General features: G+C 37.0%; 1 protein-coding gene across 2 annotated transcripts in view; it reads left to right on the top strand.

The window, feature by feature from the left end:
* SH3BGRL (SH3 domain binding glutamate rich protein like) overlaps positions 1-26977 on the top strand; it is a 105260-nt gene extending 78283 nt beyond the window's left edge. For both annotated transcript variants that reach the window (XM_017509230.1, XM_017509231.2), the window contains exons 2-4: positions 4733-4918; positions 5764-5844; positions 25624-26977. In XM_017509230.1, the coding sequence (XP_017364719.1) occupies positions 4733-4918; positions 5764-5844; positions 25624-25656 (300 nt within the window). In that variant the 3' untranslated portion in view covers positions 25657-26977. The remainder of the gene's footprint in view (positions 1-4732; positions 4919-5763; positions 5845-25623) is intronic.
* The last annotated feature ends 286 nt before the right edge of the window (positions 26978-27263 follow it).

Here is a 27263-nt window from a genome sequence, read left to right as displayed (position 1 = left end):
AAATTATGCTTCTGTGCTGCCACCTCTCGGAATGCCTGTCAGGAGAACTCCAGGGAGCCAGGGGTGGAGGTGGGAGATTGATAAGAAAATTCTTATTAGACATTTTATCTAAGATTTGTTTCTTGTTGGTAAAGAGCTATGAATTATAGGTTTTTACATGGCTGATTGTGATCAAACCACTTAGAAAATATTGCAAAGAGACAAGCTGAGAAAAAAGTGTCTCTTGCTGTGGTTATACCCTGAAATTGAGCAATAGGAAGCCAGTGGTTTAGGAACTCATGCAGTATTCATTTAAAAATGCACACAGATGTGTTTGGTTACTAAAAGACGACACAGTGGCAATGCTGCACTGGTTTATTGCCAAACAGACTAACCGGGGTTTCAGATTTGATTTTCCTTTTAGGTGTATTTTGTAAGTAATTTAGTAGAAGACTGAATAGGCAGCTTTGAATGCTATTTGTTCACTCCTCCTCCTCTCCACTATTAAATCCATTGGCACAGACTAGGCAAAGACAGGCTCATTATTTTTCTAAAACGCAGACTGGCCCTTCCTAGAGTACTATTTGAAATAAACAGAGCCAGATGGAGAGAGACTACGTATCTGAATTTCTCTTTGAGGAAGATGACTCAGTCAAAAAGTATAACCTGTTTGAAAAAAGACAAATACACATGCACACCATTATTTATTTATAAAGTTCAAGTATATGTAATAATTTGGTAGGAGAAATTCTGAGCATCCACTTAGAAAGTGTCTAAGTTTATTTTGTAATACTGTAACTTCATTGTTCTAGTTCAATATGCTGTTGCCTTTGTGAGCTCAGATTTTACTGTTGGCCAGTTATATTAAACTTTATTAAGCATGTCATCCTTTCACCAGAAGTAGAGATTGCATGCAGTATAGAAGGATGAAAAATCTAACATTTGTGCTATCCCTATTAAACTTAGTCTAAGTGACATTGCTAATAGCAATAAATGCTTTTTCTGTCTTCTCTCATTGGCATTGCCATTCTCTTGGCTCCTATCACCTAACCACCTTGTATTATTGTCTTAGCTTCTTATTTAAATACCGTATTGCAATTGAACTTTTAAATATATCTATTTCTAATCTCTCCCAACAGATGGTAATATTTGAAAGGGATCATGGCTATTTATGTTTAGCTAGTTTAGAGAGCCTAGCAAAGATTATTGAGAGTCACTTAAGAGACACTCAAGAAATATTGTTGAATAACTATTAAGTGCAATTCCTGACAATCATTTTATATTTTAGCACATCATAGTCAAGAACTTCTGTCAATGTTAATTAACTGTTAGTAGAGAAAAGACGTTGATTGTAAAACAAGGCAAAATTCCCACTTTGATTAAACGGTTTTTCTTTTTTGGCAGGTGGGCACTTTCTTTCATAAAAAGGATCTCTTTTTTTCCCATTTGAAGCATCATTGGTGAGGTTTTGGTCTTTCTTTAGTATTTAGAACTTTCTCACTGGTGCCTTCTAAAGCAGAAAATATGTCACTCCCCTTTCTTTGAAAGAAACTTGACTCAGCATGACAGACAGGGAGCTTGCTAACGCTTGTGGGAAGACAACTGATTACTCCAGGAAACAATTGTTTCATGTACCTTTTCTGTGACTTTGGAGGGAAGAATACCCTGAATCTAAAAAAATCTAATGTGGGCAGAAATGACTTGGAATTCTTTGGGTAGATGTGAGGGCTATGATTTACAATTTGAAAAATATTGATTTAAATTCCTGGACGGTGCATTGTGTACTTGCAAATACATTTATGTGCTGAAAAGGATATCAGTAGCATTTTAATTCCAAAGTCATTTTTATTCTGGAAGCAATTTAAATTTTATTCCTAAATGAACGCTGTGACACCTATTCCTCTTGTTTCTGGCAATATATGGTTTTCAGTCTCATGTGTTCACTGTGTCCCTTTATTTTAAGTCCCTTTAGGGAAATTAGGAAATTAACATCACCAGATGCTCCCTTATGAGGGTGTGTCATAGGGAGCTTGTCCCTATAGATGTGTAAGAAAGGCAATAATTGGCCGAGCGTGTTGGCTCACACCTGTAATCCCACCACTTTGGGAGGCAAAGGCAGATGGATCATGAGGTCAGGAGTTAGAGAACAGCCTGACCAACATGGTGAAACCCCATCTCTACTAAAAATACAAAATTTAGCCGGGTGTGGTGGCGCGCTCCTGTAATCTCAGCAACTCAGAAGGCTGAGGCAGGAGAATCGCTTGAACCCGGGAGGCGGAAGTTGCAGTGAGCCGAGATTGAGCCACTACACTCCAGCCTGGGCGACAGAGCGAGACCATCTCCCAAAAAAAGGGCAATAATTATTTATATATTAAAAATCTCCACTTGAGCCCAGAAGTTTGAAGCTGCAGTGAGGCAAGATCATGTGACTGCACCCTGCACTACAGCCTGGGTGACAGAGCAAGACCCTGTCTTGAAAAAAAAAAAAACAAAAAGAAAAGAAAAGGAAACTATCCCTTGCAAATAAACCTATATGTAAATTTTTAGACTTGAAAATGTGATCAAGTTAGGAAACTTTTTTTTCTTTTTTTACTTTCCTGAAGATTCAAAGCTGAACAAAAGTTCATATTAGACATGGCAGAACCTATTAGCAAAATATGGTTATGGCCAATTCTGTTCAGTCTTATGGAGATGTAGAACACACTGGGAGATATGTGTAGTTGTCATCAGGCAGTCTCAGGGTATGGGAGAAATACTTGGTCATTACTGTCCAACTGATGGCTGGAGAGTAATTACGTCAGTGACCGTACACTATCATGCTTAGTGATACCAGGCCTGGCAACCATTTTAACTTCACACAATGAGTTATTTTCTCAATGAAGTAAGGATTCAATAAGGTAGGAAAAGCCTCAAAAAATAATTTATCTTAAAGGATCTCTGCTTTTTTTCTGCTTATGCAAATGTGACTGATGACATTTTGCTAGGGTCATGTACCTAGAATTCTTAGCATGTCTGTTCACGCATTCAAAAAAAAAAAATCTGTTGAAATGCCAGTTCCCTCATATTATGGGGTTTTCACATGTTGCTCAGGCCAGTGTCAAACTCCTGGGCTCAAGTGATCCACCTGCTTCAACCTCCCAAAATGCTGGGATTACAGATGTGAGCCACCACTTCTAGCGTTGAAAGTACAATCTTAATTGGACATCTTTATCTACTCAAATTTGTATATATGCTAATAATCAACAAATTACTTGACATACATGAGACTGACTGAACCCATCTACTGTATTTCAGAGGTTGAAACCTATTTATTTAATTGAACCTTTCATCAAGTGCATTCATCTACTAAACACTCCTATTTATTGACTTTACACTGATTTTTCTCAGTTCAAAAAAGGGCATATGTTACATTTAGGAATGAAAGTTTGATTTTATAAGCCAATTAAACAGAAGTCCCATTAGAAGTATTACCTTGTAGCAAATTTTGCTAGATTCTAACTGATCTTTAAAGGGAGACATTCAGTACTCTCATCTAAATAGCATTGAAAAATTATAGTTTCTATTGGGAGAAATTGAGAATTATTTTCCTGAGGTTATGTGATGATAGAGAAAAGTATTTAATCACATTCATTGGCAACTTAAAAACACAAAAATACAACCTCTATGCTTATATGCATGCATGGGGGGGTAGATGGAGGGGTGTAAATCCAGAGGGGGACTTGACCGCCTGTGAGTTTCTTATTTTGCATTTTTATTATCATTGGTGGGACAGATTTATTTTATTTTATTTTCTGATGACAACACTCCACGTGTCCTTTTAGTGTGATTCTATGAAGAAACTTGCTTATTGATTCCAATTCTGTAGCTCAGAAATGTTAAGTTATGGTTTTAAATATGGGTTAATTAGCATTGATGTGTGAATTCAGCTTCTAAAAGAAATGCATATTAGAAGAGAAACTTAACTGAATAGTATTAATTTAACAGTTTTCAAAGCTCTCTCCTAGCTGTGATAAGGAAACAGAATACATATGTCATCTCTACCTGGTAATCTAGATGAACACACTAGGTTGGTGCAAAGGTAATTGCAGTTTTTGCCATTGAAGGTAATGACCAAAACTGCTACTACTTTTGCACCAACCTAATACATGATATATAGAAAATATACCTTAGCAGCACATGATAAGGGCTAATGAATGGTACAGATATATTGCAGATTTTATAGTTTGCAGGATTAGCCAATATCTTTGTGTTCAGTGTCTGTTTTGAACAATTAAAATTGAGACTCTTGAAGCTTGTGCGATTTGTCAAGGAAAGATTCATTTCTGTTGCATATACAATTCTTGTTAAAATGGAAAGCAGACCTGCGTCATTTGGAAAATCTTTCTAGAAAGGCTGAAACTAAGAGAGGCTTCTAGAGCATCAGAAAACATAACTTTTCACTCACACAATTATGAGTTAACTGCATTTTTAGGTATTGATATGCATCAGTTAGTTTTGCATGTCCACCATTAAATAATGAGAATTTTCAATGGAAAGAAAGAGAAAGTCAACTTGACAAAAGGACCTGTGGGCCAAAAGCTCTTCAATACACTTGTGAGGCATCATTAACAATACAATAATAAAGACTGAAAATTACATAACTTCTGTGAAAGCACAGTCTTTGCTCTATGTCTGATTTCATTTCTACCAGCTCACAAACACTTGACTTTTGTTGAATTTGGAAAATAATGGTTTTTTGTCCTTTGGGTCCTAGATTAAGAAGAAACAGCAGGATGTGCTTGGTTTCCTAGAAGCCAACAAAATAGGATTCGAAGAAAAAGATATTGCAGCCAATGAAGAAAATCGGAAATGGATGAGAGAAAATGTACCTGAAAATAGTCGACCAGCCACCGGGTACCCCCTGCCACCTCAGATTTTCAATGAAAGCCAGTACCGAGGGGTAAGAAACAATTTAAATTCTTGTTTATTGAAATAGGTTGCCCCAAATCTATTCACTATTTTCAACCCTGCCTCCAAAATCTGCATATGTGTAGTCATATCGCTTGCATACTGTCATTTGTCCTTTGTATCCACCCAAAGGCTGGATGTAGATAATGGCTATGTTTTCTAAATATGTTTGCTATTGATTATGCGTCACAGCCAAACTTAGGAAAGGTTGTTACTTTTGGAGAATGCCTTGTGACTTAGAAGATGACAGTAGGAATCCCAACCAAATTTAGTCATGTGAAGATTCTCTTGCATTTCCCAGGCTGAAACCTCTTAGCTGTTGTTCTTCTTGTTATGTATCATGGATATCTCATTGCCTTTCTTAAAGCATAGCACAGATCACCTGTTCTTCAGGCCCTGGGCTTGTCTAGCTAATATCTAGTCTGGGGGCTCTTAGAAAATCTCAACTTAAATGAATAATGGAACAGAAATATGGAGAATGCAAAGAACAGTGTCTAACCAGAAACAAGCATCTTCTTACTGGGAAATAGGTACCTGTTTTCCATGGGGGAGGAGGCTGCAGGCAGATGTAAATTTGATATGATGTGGAATAAATCATTCTGCAGTTTTTGTCCCATAGTATAGCATACTTTTCAAGCTGAATTAAATAAGATCCAGAAGCATTGCCTTTTTATTACCCCTTACTCCTTCCAGAATTCTAGTTTTATGGGAGTTAGCCTGTCCCCAAGGAGGTAGCTGAGTCTGTCAACCAGTCAGGTCATTGTGAATGAATCTCTTTTTTTTTTTCTTTTATTGGTATTGCATATTGCTAATTAATTTTACCTTCTTTTCATCAAGGACTATGATGCCTTCTTTGAAGCCAGAGAAAATAATGCAGTGTATGCCTTCTTAGGTCTGACAGCCCCACCTGGTTCAAAGGTATGATACCCTTTTTTTCCTGCTTTATAGGTCATTTTATCGCTGCTGAGCTTTTTTAATCAGTAAAATTTTCACTTTTGTTAAGTATTCAGAGTAAGTCAGAGACAGTCCTTTATAGCTAAAAGTGCCTTCTCTGTATGCACCTAATCCCTATTAGGGCAGACAGATATGCATAACCAAATACATAAATTATGTGTTTAGCAGGTAGGTAGACTGACTTCCCCATCAAACTGCCCACAGCAGCAATTTTTTATTGACTTACTCATGAATAAGTGCTTAGTATTTTTAAAGCCTTCATTATTTTAGCTGTCCTACATGGTTCTACATTGACAGCAAGCATCTCAGTTTATGATCATCTCCTTGGCAGCATTTATTGTCTTTTTGCAAGAGCAAATGAGAGAATCATCCATTCAAGTTAATTAAGAGCATCTGCATTGCAAAACTGGTCACTAAATTGCTCGCCAAATTTGAGGCTTTTTTTTCCTGCCAACACAAATTAAAATTTTTAGTAGCAGCATTTTCAGGAAATACCAAAAAAAGGAAGCAACAATAAAATTGTCTATCTAATGGGATGTCTCAAAACTATCAACTTTAAACATACCTTTGCCTTTTATATTAAAACTTGTCCACACAAACTGCCTTAATCAAATGCGTGTCTCTTGTTCTATCATTTCTATGTTTTGCTCTTGGCAACTAATTTTATGTTAGACAGATTCTTGAAACTCCAATTCCTTCTCCACTATTAAAAGTCTCCTATTTTAAAAGTCATTTTTCTAGTGAAAATTGTCTGTTTTCTCTAGACAGAATTTACTAGTACTGTGTTTATGTCATTGCGACATGGTTTTCTTCATGAAATTTCTTTTCCCATGGATAAAATGTTACATTTTAGGGTTTGTATAATCTGAACCATAAGAAAAGTTAGGCAAGGTACTTTTAAAAAAATAAGATAGTAAGAGGACTAGATTGCAGCATCCGGAGGCTTGCGTCGTGAATTTTAGACCCAGATAGACTGCAAGAACAAACCAGCAATCCTGAGAGGACCCACTGACCATCTCAAGGAAGCGGACTTCTCCTGTCGGAACCGGGAGACACCCCAAATTCTGTTAGTGCCCCAACTGTGGAAGTGGAAAAGGGATACCCTCCTCTCCCCAACACACCTTCCCACTGGAGAAGCTGAAGGTCTCTTTGCAGAAGTTTCCAACTTTACCTGGAGCTGAGTCAAGTTAGAGAGCCCAGTGAAATACAGGGGTAGAGGAAGCAACAGGAAGGCCCTGGGAGCTCACTGGGTCCCCAAGCAACCCATTTCTGCCTGGCACCACCAGGGTCCATCTGGATGGTGGCCAGAGGAGCAGCGGGTAAAACTTCACAGAAAGAAGGAATTCTCTAGTCAAATTTTGTAACAATTTGAACAGGGCAAGAGGCCTCCTGGTCAGAACGAGGGAAAGGCCACAAATACTGCTTGCAGACTTCACAGGCAAGGGAAGAACTAAAGCCCTTTTTTTTTTTTTTTTTTTTTTTTTTTTCCCACAGCTGGGAGGCAAATAACCTTGGGTGAATTTTTAAGCCCCTTTGCCCTCCACCTGGAAACAGACTCAGGGCTGTTGGAGGGGGCCGCTGTGGGAGTGAGACTGACCCTTTGATTTGCCTGGGAATTGGGCGAGGCATGTGACTGCCGACTTACCACGACTTCCCTGACAACCTGCATGACTCAGCAGAGGCAGCCATAATCCTCCTAGGTACAAAACTCCAGTGACCTGGGAATCTCACCCCTATCCCTCACAGCAGCCTCAGTAAGACCCATCCAAGGAAAGTCTAAGCTCAGACATGCCTAGCCCTGCCCCTAACTGATGATCCTTCCCTGTCCACCCTAGTGGAGGACAAAGAGCATATAATCTTGGGAGTTCTAGGGCTCCACCCACTGATGGTCCCTCTCCAGAATACTACAGCTGATGCCGTCTGGAAAGCACCAATTTTTGGCCCACCAGCACAGAAATAGAGTATTAAACCACCAAAGCTAAGGACCCTCATGGAGTCCATTGCACCCTCTGCCACCTCCACCGGAACAGGCACTGGTATACATGGCTGAGAGACCCATAGATGGTTCACATCATAGGACTCTGTGGAGACAACCCCCAGTACCAGCCCAGAGCTGGGTAGACTCGCTGGGTAGCTAGACCCAGAAGACAGACAATGTTCGCTGCAGTTTGGCTCACAGGAAGGCACATTTATAGAAAAAAGGGGAAAGTACTACATCAATGGAACACCCCCTGGGACAAAATAATCTGAACAACAGCCTTCAACCTTAGACCTTTCCTCTGACAGAGGCTACCCAAATAAGAAGGAACCAGAAAACCAACTCTGGTAATATGAAAAAACAAGGTCTTTCAACATCAGGAAAAAACACACTAGTTCACCAGTATTGAATTTAAACCAAGAAGAAATCCCTAACTTACCTGAAAAAGAATTCAGGGGGTTAGTTATTAAGCTAATCAGGGAGGGACCAGAGAAAGGCAAAGTCCAATGCAAGGAAATCTAAAAAATGATACAAGAAGTAAAGGTAGAAATATTTAATGAAATAAACAAAAAAAAAACAATAAAAAATTCAGGAAACTTTGGACAAATGTTTAGAAACACGAAATGCTTTGGAAAGCCTCAGCAATAGAATTGAACATGTAGAAGAAAGAAATTCAGAGATGGAAGATAAGGTCTTTGAATTAACCCAATCCAAAAAAGACAAAAAAAAAAGAATAAGAAAATATGAGCAAAGCCTCCAAGAAGTCTGGGATTGTGTTAAATGACCAAAACTAAGAATAATTGGTGTTCCTGAGGAAGAATCAAATTCTAAAAGCTTGGAAAACATATTTGGGGAAATAAATGAGGAAAACTTATCTGGCCTAGCTAGAGACCTATACATCCAAATACAAGAAGCACAAAGAACACCTGGAAAATTCATTGCAGAAACATCTTCACCTTAGGCACACTGTCATCAGGTTATCCAAAGTTAAGACAAAGGAAAGAATCTTAAGAGTTGTGAGAGAGAAGTACCAGGTAACCTCTAAAGGAAGAACATTATCAGATTAACTGCAGATTTTTCAGCAGGAACCCTATAAGATAGAAGGTATTGGGGCCCTATCTTCAGCCAACAAAACAAAGTGATTATCAGTCAATACTTTTTTTGAGTGAAACTAAGCATCATACATGAGGGAAAGATACAGCTCTTTTCAGACAAACAAATTCTGAGATAATTTGCTCTTACCAAGCCACCACTACAAGAACTGCTAAAAGGAGCTCTAAACTTTGAAACAAATCCTGGAAACAGATCCAAACAGAACCTCTTTAAGGCATAAATCACACAGGACCAATAAAGCAAAAATACAAGCTTAAAAGCAAAAGCAAAAACAACAATGAAGAAAAAACAAAGTACACAGGCAACAAAGAGCACAATGAATGCAATGGTATCCCACATTTCAATGCTAACATTGCATATAAATGGCCTAGATGCTTCACTTAAAAGATATAGAACTGCAGAATGGATAAGAACTCACGAACCAACCTTCAAGAGACTCACCTAACACATGACTCACATAAATTAAAGGGTAGAAGAAGGCATTTCATGCAAATGGACACCAAATGAGAGTAGGGGTAACTATTCTTATATCAGACAAAACAAACATTAAAGCAACAGTGGTTAAAAGAGACATTATATAATGGTAAAAGGCCTTGTCCAACAGGAATATATCACAATCTTAAACATATATGCACCTACACTGGAGCTCCCAAATTTATAAAACCATTACTAATAGACCTAAGAAATAAGATAAACAGCAACACAGTAATAGTGGGGGAATTCAATACTCCACTGACAGCACTAGACAGAAAGTCAACAAAGAAACAATGGATTTAAACTGTACCTTAGAACAAATGGACTTAACAGATATATACAGAGCATTTCATCCCCAAACTGCAGAGTACACATTCTATTCAACAGTGCATGGAACTTTCTTCAAGATAGGCCTTATGACAGGCTATAAAATGAGCCTCAATAAATTTAAGAAAATTGATGTTATATCAGGCAGTCTGAGACTGCTGTGGAATAAAACTGGAAATCAACTCCAAAAGGAACCTTCAAAACCATGCAAATATATGGAAATTAACTAACCTGCTCCTGAATCAGGATTAAGTAAAAAACAAAATCAAGATAGAAATTAAAAAATTATTTGAACTGAATGACAATAATGACACAATCTATTGAAACTTCTGGGATACAGCAAAGGCGGTGCTAAGAGGAAAGTTCATAGCCCTAAACACCTACACAAAAAAATCTGAAAGAGCAAAAGCAGACAATCTAAGGTCACACTTCAAAGAAATAGAGAAACAAGAACAAACCAAAACCAAACCCAGCAGAAAAAAGGAAATAACCAAGATCAGAGCAGATCCAAATGAAATTGAAACAACAGCAAAACAAAAGATAAATGAAACAAAAGCTGGTTATTTGAAAAGATAAATAAAATTGATAGGCAATTAGCAAGATTAACCAAGAAAAGAAGAGAGAAAATCCAAATAACTTCACTAAGAAATGAAACAGGAAATATTACAACTGACACCACTGAAATACAAAAGATTCATTCAAGGCTACTGTGAACACCTCTATGCACATAAACTAGAAAACCTAGAAGAGATGGATACATTCTTGGAAAAATACCACTTTCCTTGCTTAAATCAGAAAGAACAAGTTACACTGAAAAGACCAGTAACAAGCATCAATTATTTAAACGGTAATTTAAAAATTACCAACAAAAAAACTCCAGGACCAGTTGGATTCACAGCAGAATTCTACCAAACATTCAAAGAATTGGTCCCAATCCTTTTGGCTCTATTCCATAAGATAATGAAAGAAGGAACCCTCCCTAACTTATTCAGTAAAGCTAGCATTACCCTAATACCAAAACCAGGAAAGGACACAACCAAAAAAGAAAACTACAGACCAATATCCTTGATGAACATAGATGCTAAAATACTTAACAAAATACTAGCTAACCGAATCCAACAACATATCAAAAAGATAATCCACCATAATCAAATGGGTTTCATACCAAGGATGCAGGGATGGTTTAATACACACAAGTCAATGAAGCTGATACACCACATAAACAGAATTAAAAACAAAAAATCACATGATCATCTCAACAGATGGGGAAAAATCATTCAACAAAATCCAGCATTACTTTATGATTAAAACTCCCAGCAAAATAGGAATACAAGGGGCAGACTTTAATGTAATAAAAACCACCAATGACAGACCCACATCCAACATAATACTGAATGGGGAAAAGTTGAAAGCATTCCTGCTGAGAACTGGAGCAAGACAAAGATGCCCACTCTCACCAATTCTCTTCAACATAGCACTGGAAATCTTAGCCAACACAATCAGACAAAAGAAAGAAATAAAGAGCATCCAAATTGGTAAAGAGGAAGTCACTTGTCACTGTTTGCTGATGATATGATCATTTATCTTGAAAACCCTAAAGACTCCTCCAGAAAACTCCTAGAACTGATAAAAGAATTCAGCGAAGTTTCTGGATACAAGATTAATGTACACAAATCAGTAGCTCTTCTATACACCAAAAGTAACCAATCAGAGAGTCAAATCAAGAACTCAAACCCTTTTTACAATAGCAAAAGAAACAAATAAAAACGACTTAGGAATATACATAACCAAGGAGTCAATAGACCTCTACAAGGAAAACTACAAAACACTGCTGAAAGTAATCATAGATAAAACAAATAGAAACACATCTCATGCTCATGGGTGGATACAATCAATATTGTGAAGATGACCAAACTGCCAAAAGTAACCTACAAATTCAATGCAAGTCTCATCAAAATACCACCATCATTCTTCACAGAGTAGAAAAAAAAAATCCTAAAATTCATATGAAACCAAAAAAGAGCCCGCATAGCCAAAGCAAGACTAAACAAAAAAATTAAATCTGCAGGTATCACACTACCTGATTTCAAACTATACTATGAGGCCATAGTGGAAACTTACAACCAACTGATCTTTAACAAAGTAAACAAAATCATAAGGTGGCGAAAGCACACCCTTTTCAATAAATGGTGCTGGGATAATTGACTAGCCACATATAGGAGAATGAAACTGATCCTCATCTCTCACCTTATACAAAAGTCAACTCAAGATGGGTTAAAGACTTAAATTTAAAGACTTAAATTTAAATTTAAGACCTGACACTATAAAAATTATAGAAGGATAACATCAGAAAAAAACCCTTCTAGACATTAACTTAGGCAAGGATTTTATGACCAAGAACCCAAAAGCAAATGCAATAAAAACAAAGATAAATAGCTGGGACCTAATTAAACTAAAGAGTTTTGCATGGCTAAAGGAACCATCAACAGTGTAAGGAGACAACCCTCAGGGCAGGAGAAAAATCTGCACAATCTATAAAGCTGACAAAGGACTAATATCCAGAATCTACAAATAACTCAAACAAAGCAGGGGAAAAAAAGCCCATCAAAAAGTGGGCTAAGGACATGAATAGACAATTCTCAAAAGAAGATATACAAATGGCCAATAATCATATGAAAAAATGCTCAACATCACTAATGATTAGGGAAATGCAGAGCAAAACCACAATGTGATGCTACCTTACTTCTGCAAGAATATCCATAATCAAAAAATTTAAAAAACATGTTGGTGTGGATATAATGAAGAGGGAACACTTCTACACTGCTGGTGGGATTGTAAACTAGTACAGCTACTATGGAAAACAGTGTGGAGATTCCTTAAAGAGGTAACAGTAGAACTACCATTTGATCCAGCAGTTCCACTACTGGGTATTTACCCAGAGTAAAAGACACACGTGTTTATAGCAGTACAATGCACAATTGCAAATCATGGAACCGACCCAAATGCTCATCAATCAACAAGTGGATAAAGAAACTGTAGTATATATATTTCATTTATATATATGATGGGATCTTGTGCAGCCATAAAAAGAAATGAATTAACAGCATTTGCAGTGACCTGAATGAAACTGGAGACTATCATTCTAAGTGAAGTAACTCAGGAATGGGAAACCAAACATTGTATGTTCTCACTGATATGTAGGAGCTAAGCTATGAGTATGCAAAGGCATAAGAATGATACAGTTGTCTTTGGGGACTTGGGGGGAGTGTGAGACAGGGTCAAGGGATAAAAGACTACAAATATGGTGCAGTGTATACTTCTGAGGTGATGGGTGCTCAAAAATCTCACAAGTCACCGCTAAAGAACTTACTCATGTAACCTAATACCACCTGTATTCCAATAACTCATGGAAAAAAATAAGACCCAAATTGTCATTGAGTTCAGTGAAGATTAGAGGAAGTATGAAAGAAAGGATAATTTATTTTCTGCAGTTGATGACTCATTTTTCAATAAAATTCGGATTAACTCATTCATTTATTATTCATTCAAAAAGTATTTGTTGAGTGTCAAGCATTGACTGAATATTAACGGTAAGACAAGTTATAGAGAGTACTGTCTAGTTCCTACATTCAAAATGCTAATAACCTAGTGAAAGACATGTATACTATAATTACAAACCAAAGAAGTCTGCAAGTAATTATAGTTAAAGGCATTTTTTGGTAAATTTTATAGGATTTGTGTAAATAAAGTGCAATAGGAGTCCAGAGGAAATAATAAATTCCTACTCAGAAGGTTGGGGAAGAGTTCATAGAGGGAGTGATATTTAAGCTGTTGGGGATTCCAAAATATTGATGTGACACTAAGGTGTCTTTCACAGAAACATTTGCTACAGAAACCATTGCATTGGGATGTAGCTGTACATGATGGTGTGTTCACAGAGCAGAGTGTAGTACATCATGGCTTCAGAATAAGGCACATTAAGTAGAAGAGGCTGTATTAGGAGGTGAGATTGGCTATGTAGGTTAGGGTGAGATTATGATTCCTGGGTTAGGTAATTTCGTCTTTATCCTCTGGGTGTCCAAAAACCATGATGATAAATGGGGAGAGATAATGATATAACCATCTCCGCATTTTAAGATGTGATTTATTTCTCTTGCCTGATTGCTGTATCCAGGACTTCCAATACTGTGTTGAATAGGAGTGGTGAGAAAAGGCATCCTTGTCTTGTGTTGGTTTTCAAGGGGAATGCTTCCAGCTTGTGTCCATTTTTATAATAGACCTGTACTTATATCCTAGAGCCTAAAATAAAAGTTAAAAAACAAGATGCAATTTAATCTATGTCTTAAGAAAATACTTTTGGCAGCTATATGGCTTGTGGAATATTGGAGAAATGAGGAATTAGAAATAGGCAGCCCCATTAGAGGACACCCTAAGAGTTCAGAAAAGTGATTGAGAGGGCCTAAAGCAGAAAGTATACTAAATAAGAAAGACAACTAGTTAACCCACATTGAAAAATTGAATTGGTAATAAAAGAAATATGATAAAATGAGTTAAATTTTTTATCTGTAATATCAGCAAAAATAAAACAAAATTGTAATAGTGCCAAAATGCCAAATATGTATCAAGAATCTCAAAAATATTGGTACTTCTTCACCCAATGACTTCACATTGGGTATTATAATCAAGTGAAGTAATCCTATACATGGAAAAACCTTCACGGATAAAAAAGTGAATAGAAGTGTTAATTATAATCTTCAAACTTTGAAAACAAACTTGATATTGAAAAGTACTCTGTGTCAAATGTCCATAAAGCAAAAAATCCTTCTGTGTAAGACAAATAATTGTTGTAATCTTTTGTGTATTTGATTGTTTAAAAGAAGGTATGTATTTATTTACTATTATTTACTCAATGTTGTCAATATGAAACATTTCTTAGTACTGGCCTTTCTTACTTTAAAGTGGAGATGATGGTTTTGAGATATAAAATAACTGATATTTTACTACAAAATAAAAATTTGGTGATGCTTGTGCAGAAAGGAAAATGACTCTATTGGCAAATGCATGTTCACTTCTGTTGAAAGAATAGAGGATATTTGTCAGAGAAATGTTCTCATTAGCTTTAGTTGAATTACACTGCTCCAGGGAGGAGCTATGGATTCTGTATCTGCTATGATATTTGAAGCAATCCTATTTATACTTAATTTATCCTATTTTGACTGCATCTCCAAGAAAGACTGTGTGTTCATAAACTTAGCTGTGGTGTTGGTTTTAGCTGCTAGGGAAAAAAAAAAAAAAGGAAAGGGGAAAAGGAAAAAAAGGATGAATACCTACAATGGCCCAAGCGCTGAGATAGGCACCCAGGTACATCTCATTTTAACTTTCCACCATCCCTGTAGGCTAGATGTACTTAGAGCCACTTTAGAGAGGACAATTTAAGTAATTTGTCCAAGGATATATAATGATGTAGTAGTAGAACTGAAATTTTAGTTCAGGATTATCTGATTTAGAACCAGTGCATTTATGGAATGATTTTTACATTGGGAATGGGGAGGGAGAGAACATCATATACTCGCTGCTAAATCTCTCTCGTTAATTAGATGACTCATAATTTCGTAAATATTGACAATTTGCTTTTAGGCACTAATAAAGAGTTCAGATAAATTTACATATTTGATGTATTAAATATGATTAGATAGGTAAATAATTTATTATATCTATGATGTATTCTAAAGACAAATTACAAGGAATTTTAAATGGAATTTTGTTTTGGTTGTGTATGCTAGTGGTTTTTCCCATTAAAAATAATAACCTAGAGCTGTAGAACTTATGACAAATTATAGGAAAGATTGATAGAATGTCATTTTAGGGAAATAAACTTTTTTTCAAAATACTGGTTACCAATGAAAAGGAAGAAAACATACAAAAGACTTATGAAAGAAAAAGTTGCTATTTTGAAAAGTTAACCAAAATTGGCAAACCTTTAGCCAGACTAAGAAAAAAAAGAGGAGAAGATTTAACTAAAAATCAGAGATGAAAAAGGAGGCATTACAACTTATGCTGCAGGAAATTCAAAGGATTATTAGTGGCTACTACAAGCAATGATATGGATATACCAATAAATTGGAAAATCTAGAAGAAATGTACAAACTTCTAGACACATACAACCTACCAAGATTGAACCATGAAGAAATCCAAAACCTGAGCAGAACAATTACAAGTAACAAGATTGAAGCCATAACAAAATGCCTACCAGTAAAGAAAAGCCAGGAACCCAATGGCTTTACTGCTGATTTTTTTTCAAACATTTAATGAAATGCTTATACCAATTTTACTCAACTATTCGGATGAATAGAGGAGGAGGGAATACTTCCAAACTTATTTCATGAGGCCAAAATTACCCTGGTACCAAAATCATACAAGGATACATTTAAAAAGAAAGAAAGCAAGTAAAAAAAAAGAAAAAAAAAAAAAACTACAGGACAATATATCTGATGAATATTGATGCAAAATTTTTCAAAAATATATTAGCAAACATAATTCACCATTACATTAGAAAGATTGTTCATCGTGACCAAGTGGGAAATTTTTTCTGGGATAAAATGATTGTTTAATTTACACAAATCAAACAAATATAGGTGACAGGGATGGAGGCAGCAAACCACATTGCCATGTATGTACCTATGCAACAATCCTGCATGTTCTACAAATGTACCCCAGAACCTAAAGTGCAATAAAATATATTTAAAAAAACAAAAACAAACAATGTTACACATCATAACAACAGGATGAAGGATAACAATGATATCATTTCGTTTGATGCTGAAAAAGCATTTGATATAATACAACATCCCTTCAAAAATAAAGCCATAAAAAAAAGTACGGAAGGAACATACTTCAACATAATAAAAGGCATATATGACTGAACTACAGCTAATATCATGCTGAATGAGGAAAAACTGAATGCCTTTCCTATAAGATCTGGAACACTACAATGATGCCACTTTCATTACTGTTATTTAACGTAGTACTGGAAGTCTTAGCTAGAGCAGCCAGATAAGGAAAATACCTAAAGGTTGTCCAAACTCAAAATGAAGAAGTCAAATTATCCCTGCTTTTGCAAATGATATGATGTTGTATTCAAAAAGTTCTAAAGACTCCACCAACAAACTATTAGGACTGATAAACAAATTCAGTAAAGTTGCAGGATGCAAAATCGACATACAAAGTCAGTAGCATTTCTATATGTCAATAGCAAATAATCTGAAAAAGAAATATAAGAAGTAACCCATTTACAATAGCTACAAATAAAATAATCCCATTTACACGAGCTACAAATAAAATTAAATACCTAGGTATTAACTTCACCAAAGATCTTAAAGATTTTTACAATGAAAATTATAAAACACTGATGAAAGAAATTGAAGAGGACACAAAAAATTGAAAAATATTTCATGTTCATGGATTGAAAGAATCAATATCGTTAAAATGTTTATGCCATTCAAAACAATCTGCAGATTAAATGCAATCAATATCAAAATATCAATGATATTCTTTCCAGAAATAGGAAAAAAAAATTCTAAAATTCATAGGGAACCATAAGAGACCCAGAATAGCCTATGCTTTCCTAAGTGAAAAGAACAAAACTAGAGGAATCACATTACCTGACTTCAAATTAAAACACAAGACAGAGCTAATCAAAACATCATGGGATTGGCATAAAGACAGACACATAACCAAGGTAACAGAATAGAGAACCCAGAAACAAGTCCACACACCTACAGTGAACTCATTTTTTACAAAGATGCCAAGAACATACACTGGGAAAAAGAGAGTCACTTCAATAAATGGTGCTGGGAAAGCTGGATATCCATTTCCAGAAGCATGAAACTTGACCCCTGTCTCTTGCCATATACAAAAATCATTTCACAATAAAAACTTAAATCTAAGACCTCAAACTTTGAAACAATTACAAGAAAACACTGTAGAAACTCTCCAGGACATTGAACTGGGCAAAAATTTCTTGAGTAATACCGTAGCCAAAGCACAGGCAACAAAAGTAATCATGGACAAATGGGATCGTATCAAGTGAAAACGTTTCTTCACAGCAAAGGAAACAGTAAACAAAATGAAGAGACAACCCAAAGAATGGAAGAAAATATTTGCAAGCTACGCATCTGAAAAGGGATTGGTGACCAGCAAATATGAGAAACTCAAACCACTCTATAGGGGCCAGGCATGGAGGCTCACACCTGCAATCACAGCATTTTGGAAGGCTACAACAGATCACTTGAGGCCAGGAGTTTGAGACCATCCTGACCAACAAAATGAAACCGCCTCTACTAAAAATACAAAAATTAGCTGTGTGTAGTGGCACACATCTGTAAGACAAGCTTCTTAGGAAGCTGAGACACGAGAATCACTTGAACCTAGGAGGTGGAGGTTGCAGTGAGCCAAGATTGTGGCACTGCACTTCAGCCTGGGTGACAGGGTGAGACTGCCTTAAACAATCAAACAAACAAACAAACAAACAAAAAACTATAGGAAAAATTTGAATGATAACAGTTAAAACATAGGCAAAAGATTTGAGTAATTATTTGTCAAAAGAAGGCATACAAGTTGCAAACAGACATGTGAAATGGTGCTAAACATCACTGATCATCAAAGAAATGCAAATAAAAACTACAATGAGATACCATCTCACCCCAGTTAATATGGCTTTTATCCAAAGGACAGGCAATAATAAATGCCAGTAAGGATGAAGAGAAAAGGGATCATTCATACACTGTTGGTGGGAATGTAAATTAATACAGCCACTATGGAGAATAGTTTGGAGGTTCCTCAAGAAACTAAAACTATCATATGATTCAGCAATCCTACTAGTGGGTATATATACCAAAGAAAGCAAATCAGTATATCGAAGAGATAGCTCCAATCTCATGTTTGTTGCCACACTGTACACAATAGCCAAGATTTGGAAGTAACCTTAGTGTTCATGAACAGATGAGTGGGTTATGAAAATATGGTATTTACACACAGTAGAGTAGTATTCAGCCATAAAAAAGAATGAGATCCACTCATTTGCAACAAAATGGATGGAACTGGAGATTATTATTTTAAGTTATATGAGCCAGGAACAGAAAGACAATCGCCACATGTTCTCATTTTTTTGTGGGATCTAAATTCATGGATATAGAGAATAGAAAGATGGTTGCCAGAGGCTGGGAAAGGTAGTACAGGATTCTGGAGAAGTGTGATGGTTAATGGCACAAAAAACAGAAACAGTCAATAAGACCTAGTGTTTGATAGCATAACGTGAGGAGTATAGTAAACAATAATTTAATTGTATAGTTTAAAATAACTAAGAGTATAATTGTGTTGTTTATAATACAAAGGATACATTCTTTAGTTATGGATATCCCATTTACCCAGATGTGTTTATTGTGCATTGCATGCCTGTATCAAAACATGTCATGTACCCCATAAATATATATACATCTACTATGTACCTACAAAAATTCAAAATAAAAAAAATACAACAAAATACTGGTTATGTAGCAATGTTAGATCCTCAGAGGAAGAAGGATTTCATGTTAGGACATTTTTGCATTATTATACAACTGCTTCTCCAACTATATATGCTATATCTTTGAGGAGTCTTAGTATAAAGTGTTTTTTGAGTTATGTGTAGAAATTCCTGAAAGCTTGTTCTATAAAATGAAACAAGATTCATAATGTGACTCTAAGATGCATTCATTTTGACATTCAAACACTATGATAAAGATTCAAAAGAACTTAGGGACTTTTCCATTTTTGACTAGGGATTTACAAATGTGAGTGTATTAGTTCATTCTCGTACTGCTATAAACAAGTACCAGAGACTGGGTAATTTATAAAGAAAAGAGGTTTAATTGACTTATAGTTCCACAGACTGTAAAGCAGGCATGGATTGGGAGGCCTCGGGAAACTTACAATCATGGTGGAAGGTAAAGGGGAAGGAAGCACATCTTCACATGGTGGCAGGTGGGTTGGACGTAGGTGCTATACACTTTTAGACAAACAGCAATAAAAGGATGGTTCTAAAGCATTGGAAACCACCCCCCATGATCCAGTCACCTCTCACCAGGCCCCTCCTCCAACACTGGAAATTACAATCGGACATGAGATTTGGGTGGGGATGCAGAGCCAAACCATATCATTCTGCTTCTGGCCCCTGCCAAATCTTATGTTCTTCTCACATTGCAAAATACCATCATCACTTCTCAACAGTCCTCCAAAGTCTTAACTTCTTTCAGCATGAACTTAGGAGTCCAAGTCCAAAGTCTCATCTGAAATGAGGTAACTCCCTTTGGCCTATGAGCCTGTAAAATAAAAACAAGTTAGTTACTTCCCAGATATAATAGGGGTACAGGCATTTGGTAAATGCCCCTATTATAAAAAGGAGAAACTGGCCAAAACTGACAAAATGGCTCTATGTAATGCTGAAACCCAGTAGGACAATTATTAAATCTTAAAGTTTATGAATAATCTTCTTTGACTCCATGTCTCACATCCAGGGCACACTGATGCAAGGGATGTGATCCCAAGGCCTTGGACAGCTCTGTCCTTATGGCTTTGCAGTGTACAGCCTTGGCAATTGCACTCATGGGCTGGTGTTGAGAGCCTGTGGCTTTTCCAGGCACGCAGTGCAAGCTGTGAGTAGATCTACCTTTCTGGGGACTGGAGGAGGGTGGCTCCTTTCTCACAGCTTCACTAGGCATTGCTCCAGTGGAGTCTTTGTGTGGGGGCCCCAACCCCACACTTCCTCTCAGCACTGCCCTAGTAGAGATTCTCTATGAGGGCTCATGCTTGCAGCAGACTTCTGCCTGCACATCCAGGTATTTTCATACATCTTCTTTAATCTAGGCAGAGACTCAGAAGCCTTAACTCTTGCCCCGTGTGCACCCACAGGCTTAACACCATGTGGAAGCCCCCAAGGCTTGTGGCTTGCATCATCTGGAGCAGCAGCCTGACACACATCTTGAGCCCTTTTAGTCATGGCTGTAGCTGGAGTGGCTGGAACATGAAGTGTCATATCCTGAGGTTGCACAGAGCAGTGCAACCTCAAAACCAGTTTTTAATCCTAGGCCTCTAGGTCTTTGATGGTAGGGACTGCCATGAAGGCCTCTGAAATGCCCTGGAGGTATTTTCTTCACTGTCTTCGCTATTAACATTCAGCTCCCTTACTTATGCAGATTTCTGCAGTGAGCTTGAATTTCTTTCCTGAAAATCTGTTTTTATTTTCTACCATATGGTCAGGTTTCAAATTTTCCAAACTTTTACTCTCTGCTCCCCTTTTCAATGTAAGTCACAATTTCAGACAATTTTTTTGTGGATGTATATGAGCTATGCTGTTAGAAGCAGCCAGGCTACATCCTGAACACTTCACTGCTTAGAAATTTATTCCACCAGATACCTTAAATCAGGAACATCCAATCATTTGGCTTCCCTGCGCCAGAATGGAAAAAAGAATTGTCCTGGGCCACACATAAAATACAATGACACTAATGATAGATGATGAACTAAAAAAAAATACCAAAAAAAGTCTTATAACGTTTTAAGAAAGTTTATGTCTTTGTGTTGGACCACTGATAATGGTTTGGCTCTGTGTCCACACCCAAATCTCATCTTGAATTGTACTCCCATAATTCTCACATGTTGTGGGAGAGACCCATAGGGAGATAATTTGAATCATGGGAATAGTTTCTCCCATACTGTTCTAGTGGTAGTGAATACATCTCACAATCTGATGGTTTTATTAGGGGGTTTTGCTTTTGCACCTTAATTTTCTCTTTCTCCTACCATGTAAGAAGTGCCTTTCTCCTCCTCCCATGATTTTGAGGCCTCCTCAGCCATGCAGAACTGTAAATCTAATTAAACATTTCTTTTTTGTTCACAGCCTCAGGTATGTCTTTATCAACAGTGTGAAAATGGACTAATACAATAAATTGTTACCAGTAGAGTGGGGTGTTGCTGAAAAAATACTTAGAAATATGGAAGCGGCCAGGTGCAGTGGCTCACGTATGCAGTCCCAGCAGGGAGGCCAAGACAGGCAGATCACTTGAGGTCAGGAGTTCAAGACCAGCCTGGCCAACATGGTGAAACCCTGTCTTTACTAAAAATAAAAAAATTAGCCTGGCATGATGGCATGTGCCTGTAGCCCCAGCTACCAGGGAGGCTGAGGCAGGAGGATCACTTGAGTCTGGGAGGCAGAGGTTGCATAAGCTGAGATTGTGCCACTGCACAAAAGCCTGGGTGATAGAGTGAGACATTATCTCAAAAAAAAAAAAATGTGGAAGTGACTTTGTAACTGCGTAACAGGCAGAGATTGGAACAGTTTGGAGGGTTCAGAAGACAGGAAAATGTGGGAAAGTTTGGAATTTTCTAAAGACTTTCTAAACACTGAAGGTTTTGACCAAAAGCTTGTTAGCGATATGGACAATAAGGTCCAGCTGAGGTGGTCTCAGTTGGAAATGAAGAACTTGTTGGGAACTGGAGCAAAGGTGACTCTTGTTATATTTCAACAAAGAGACTAGCGGCATTTTGCCCCTGCCCTAGGGATTTGTAGAACTTTGAACTTGAGAGAGATGATTTAGGGTATCTGGTGCAAGAAATTTCTAAGCAGTATCGCATTCAAGAGGTGATTTATATGTTGTTAAAGGCATTCAGTTTCATAAGGGATGCAGAGCATAAAAGTTTGGAAAATATGCAGCCTGTCAATGTAATAGAAAAGAAAAGCCCATTTTCTGAGGAGAAATTCAAGCTGGCTGCAGAAATTTGCATACATAATGAGGAGCCGAATGTTAATACCTAAGAAAATGGGAAAAATGTCCACAGGGCATGTCACAAGTCTTCATGGCAGCCCCTTCCATCACAGGCCAAGAGGCCTAGGAGAAAAAAATGGTTTTGTGGGCCAGATCCAGTGTCCCCATGCTGTGTGCAGTCTAGGGACTTGGTGCCCTGCATCCCAGCCATGACTAAAAGGGGCCAAAGTCCAGCTCAGGCCATGGCTTCAGCATTGGCAAATTCCATATGGTGTTGAGCCTGTGGGTCCACAGAGGTCAAGAATTGAGGTTTGGGAACCTTCATCTGGATTTCAGAGGATGTATGAAAACATCTGGATGTCCAAGCAGAAGTTTGCTGCAGGGTTCGAGCTCTCAGGGAGAACCTCTGCTCAAGTAGTGCAGAGTGAAAGGGGAAGTTGGAGCCCCCACACAGAGTCCCTATTGGGGCATCACCTAGTAGAGTTGTGAGAAGAGGGCCACTGTCTTCCAGACCCCAGAATGGTAGATCCTCTGACAGCTTGTACCATGTGCCTGGCAAAGCTGCAGACACTCAACACCAGTCTATGAAAGGAGCTGGGTGGGAGGCGGTACCCTCCAGAGCCACAGGGGCAGAGCTGCCCAAAACCATGAGAAACCACTTTTGCATCTGTGTGACCTGGATGTGAGACATGGAGTCAAAGAAGATTATTTTGGAGCTTTAAGATTTGACTGCCCTGCTGGATTTGGGACTTTCATTAGGCCTGTAGCCCCTTTGTTTTGGCCAATTTCTCCTATTTGGAACAGCTGTATTTACCCAGTAACTGTACCACCATTGTATCCAGGAGGTAATTAGCTTGCTTCTGATTTTACACTCTCATAGTTGGAAGGGACGTGCCTTGTTTTAGATGAGACTTCAGACTGTGGACTTTTGGGTTAATGCTAAACTGAGTTAAGACTTTGTGGGACTTTTGGTAAGGCATGATTGGTTTTGAAATGTGAGGACATGAGATTTGGAGAGGCCAGGAGTAGAATAATATGATTTACCTCTTTATTCTCACCCAAATCTCATCTTGAATTTTATTCCCATAATTTTCACCTGTTTTGGAGAGACTCATTGGGAGATATTTGAATCATGAAGGCAGTTGGGAGATATTTGAATCATGAAGGTAGTTCCCCCCATACTGTACTCATGGTAGTGAATAAATCTCACAATATCTGATGGTTTTATCAGGGGTTTCCATTTTTTGCATCTTCCTCATTTTCTCTTGCTCCCTCCACGTAAGAAGTATCTTTCACCTTCCACCATGATTCTAAGGCTTCCCTAGCCATGTGGAACCCTAAGTACAATTAAGCCTCTTTTTCTTCCTAGTCTTGGGTGTGTCTTTATTAGCACCATGAAAATAGACTAATACAGCCATATTAAAAGCTGTTCTGCGCCACATGCAGCCCATGGACCACAGGGTTGACAAGCTTGCCCTATATCATCTTTCTCAAGTGCAAAGTTCAACAGATGCCTTGAACTGGGGCACAGTGACACCAGTCTCTTTGCTGAAACATAGTAGTTGTGACCTTTGCTCCAGTTTCAAATAAGTTCTTCATCTTCATCAGAGATCCCACCAGCCTGGACCTTATTGTCCTTATCACTATCAGCATTTTGTCACAACAATTTAACAAGTCGCTAGGAAGCCCCAAATTTTTCCTCATCTTTCTACCTTCCTCTGAGCCCTCGAAATTGTTCCAACCTCTGCTCCAAAGTTGCTTCCACATTTTCAGGTATCTTTTTAGTAATATTTTGACCCAAGTTCCAATTTTATATATAAATTTATTCTCACACTGTTATAAAGAACTTTTAGAGACTGGACAATTTATTAAGAAAAAAGAGGTTTCATTGACCCACAGCTCCAAAGACTGTAACAGGAGCCATGACTTGGGAGTCCTCAGGAAACTTATAATCATGGCAAAGGGAAGGAAGCACATCTTCACATGATGGCAGGAGAGAGCGGGAGAGATTCTACACAGTTTTAGACAAGCAGCAGTAGGGGGATGGTGCTAAACTATTAGAAAACACCTCATGATTAAATATCCTCCCACAAGGTGCCTCCTCCAATGCTGGGAACTGCAATTTGACATGGGATTTGGGTGGGGATACAGAGCCAAACCGTATCAACAAGTCAGTAGTACATTTCTTTGTTCTTTAAAGGATACAAAGAGTGAATTTTGGCATTGTTTCTTATTTTCTCCTTTCATTTACTTTTGCTTTTTGGGGTAAAAATCTAGTGTCTCTTTTAGCTTTTCTCCCTTCTCTTGGACCTAATTCTGGGACTCATTTGAACAGTATCAGTCCTCTTGAGACTGTCAAGTATTGAATTATTGACAGGTGGTTAGAATGATGTTGTCTAGCACTCTTGATTTCTACAACTTAAGTCTGATATTTCTTCTTCTGAAGTCACTCTTGCCACCCATCTTTAGTTCAACAAACTTTCCTTGAAGTTTTTTTTGTGTCAAGTATTACGCTGAGTTCCAGAGCACACATATAGGTCACAGTTCCTATGCTAGAGGTGAGTACCTCACTCTCAGAGGAGAAGGAAGACAACCTGATTTTTCATTGTGTGTACTATCACAAAGCACGAAAACTACAATATTTTAATGGATAGCACATTTTCTAAGTAATTTAAACTTTAATTAACCAAAACTCAACTAATTTTAAGCTTTAGGTAACCACGTTTTTGAATACTCAATTTTCATGAAAAATCACACAAAAGCAAACTAGCTGACTATTTTAAAGTAAAATATCAGTTATAACTGTATATCACTTGCTTTCATGGTGGTATTTCAAATCATTAGGGACGATTAGGTGGTCTTTTAGTAAATCTATTTCTAGACATCTCTTTGTATTCTATAGTTTTTCTGTTAAGCATTTTTTTAAGAAATCCCTTCTGGGGGCTTTTGTATATTCTTAGTAGTTAGAACTAATGTAGTCTAACTAAAATACACATGCGTGTTTGCTCTGTGATGTTTAAACTTACCTGTTTTGTTTGTTTTTCATTTCAGGAAGCAGAAGTGCAAGCAAAGCAGCAAGCATGAACCTTAAGCACTGTGCTTTAAGCATCCTGATAAATGAGTCTCCACTGCTTTTATAAAATAGCGGAATTAGCTTTGCTTCAAAATAAATAGGCTTAATGTTGAAATAATAGATTAGTTGGTGTTTTCACATGCAAACATTCAAAATGAATACAAAATTAAAATTTGAGCATTATGGTGAGGAGAATGGAATATTAACATAAAATTATATTAATAAGTAGACATCATAGACATAGCGTTGTTACCTGCCAAAACATCCTGTGTACACCAATAATTTTTACAGAGAAAACATCCTTCCCTCCTTTTTTGCCATTTTTATGGCAGCTTAAGTGTATCTCTGGCTCTATGTTAAAAGGCGGGGGAGGGAGAGAAAAATAACCTGTCTCTTACTCCTACGTTGCCTCGTTAATTTTAGTGAACAAGAATATGTACCTTTCTGATGCTATATTATTGTGATTAAAAAGTACTTGCAGGTAATGTTTATGATATGTTAAACATTGTAATTTCCTATGGTAATTATAACATTCCCATTCTTTTGTAGATGAAACTTTTACGTATTGAACCACAGATTTTCCAAGCTTCTAAATGTAGCGTTTATTGCACATTGCAGTGATCAGAATAGATATCTTTCTACACATAAAAAAACAATAGATTCATTCAGTGGACAAGTTCCTTGTTTAACAGCTATGATGGAACGATATTTCCAAGTTGATTGTCTCAGTGAAATATACATATGTATATCATGGAAGTGGGATGCCAAGTAAACTTAAAATGGCATCCTCTAGCAAAGAGATTAGATTTTTAAATAACTCTTATAAAGTAGATTGGCGATTATTTCCCAAGATTGGTTTCCTTTGAGTTTTTGCTAAAACAAATCTTAGTAGTTTTGCCCCTTTAAAAAGCTTGCAATCATAAATGCTATTATTCCTAAGATATCTTACCTTCTTATTTCAGTTTAGCGATGTATTGTATGAGTATATTAGTCTAAGCAGTGAGAATCTTTTCTATGCTTCTATTCCAGCAAAAAGTAGAAGTATCAAATAAAAAGGGCAACTTTTAAAATATTAAGTCTGAAGACTTCTAAAAGGACAGGAAACATGGCCTAAATAACGAACACGGAAGATTTATATAGTACTTTAGTTTCATACTACTTTATTACTAAAAGCAAACACCTCTTACTTTAAACTACTTTTTCATATGTAACTATTGTATGCTAGTCTTACTTTTTGCCAAAATCAGCGTATAATGAAGAGATGGCTTTGTTTCATGAGATTCAAACTTGATGTTATGCTTTAAAATAAACTCAGTACTTTTAGAAACATAACATATGTGTTCCTGGAGTTTATATAATAGTAATTTTAGAAGAGTAGTATCTTTTTTTAGAGTGTTGGGAATACAAAAAAAAGAAAATAATAGAAAGAAAACAATTTGACTGCAATTCATGTTTTTTGTACTCTAGGTTTTGTTTTTAGAGCTTTGAATCTCACAATACATATGGAATCAAATGAAATATTTCATTGTTATGTTCACAAAAAATATAAAGAACTCTAGAGAAAATAGTGTGCTTTGTAATACCCTCTGGAAAATGCCAAAAAAAATTTTTTTAGTCA

This window comes from Cebus imitator, unplaced genomic scaffold, assembly GCF_001604975.1.
Source record: "Cebus imitator isolate Cc_AM_T3 unplaced genomic scaffold, Cebus_imitator-1.0 Scaffold412, whole genome shotgun sequence".
Taxonomy (NCBI): Eukaryota; Metazoa; Chordata; class Mammalia; order Primates; family Cebidae; genus Cebus; species Cebus imitator.
This window is presented reverse-complemented; position numbering and strand designations above follow the sequence as displayed.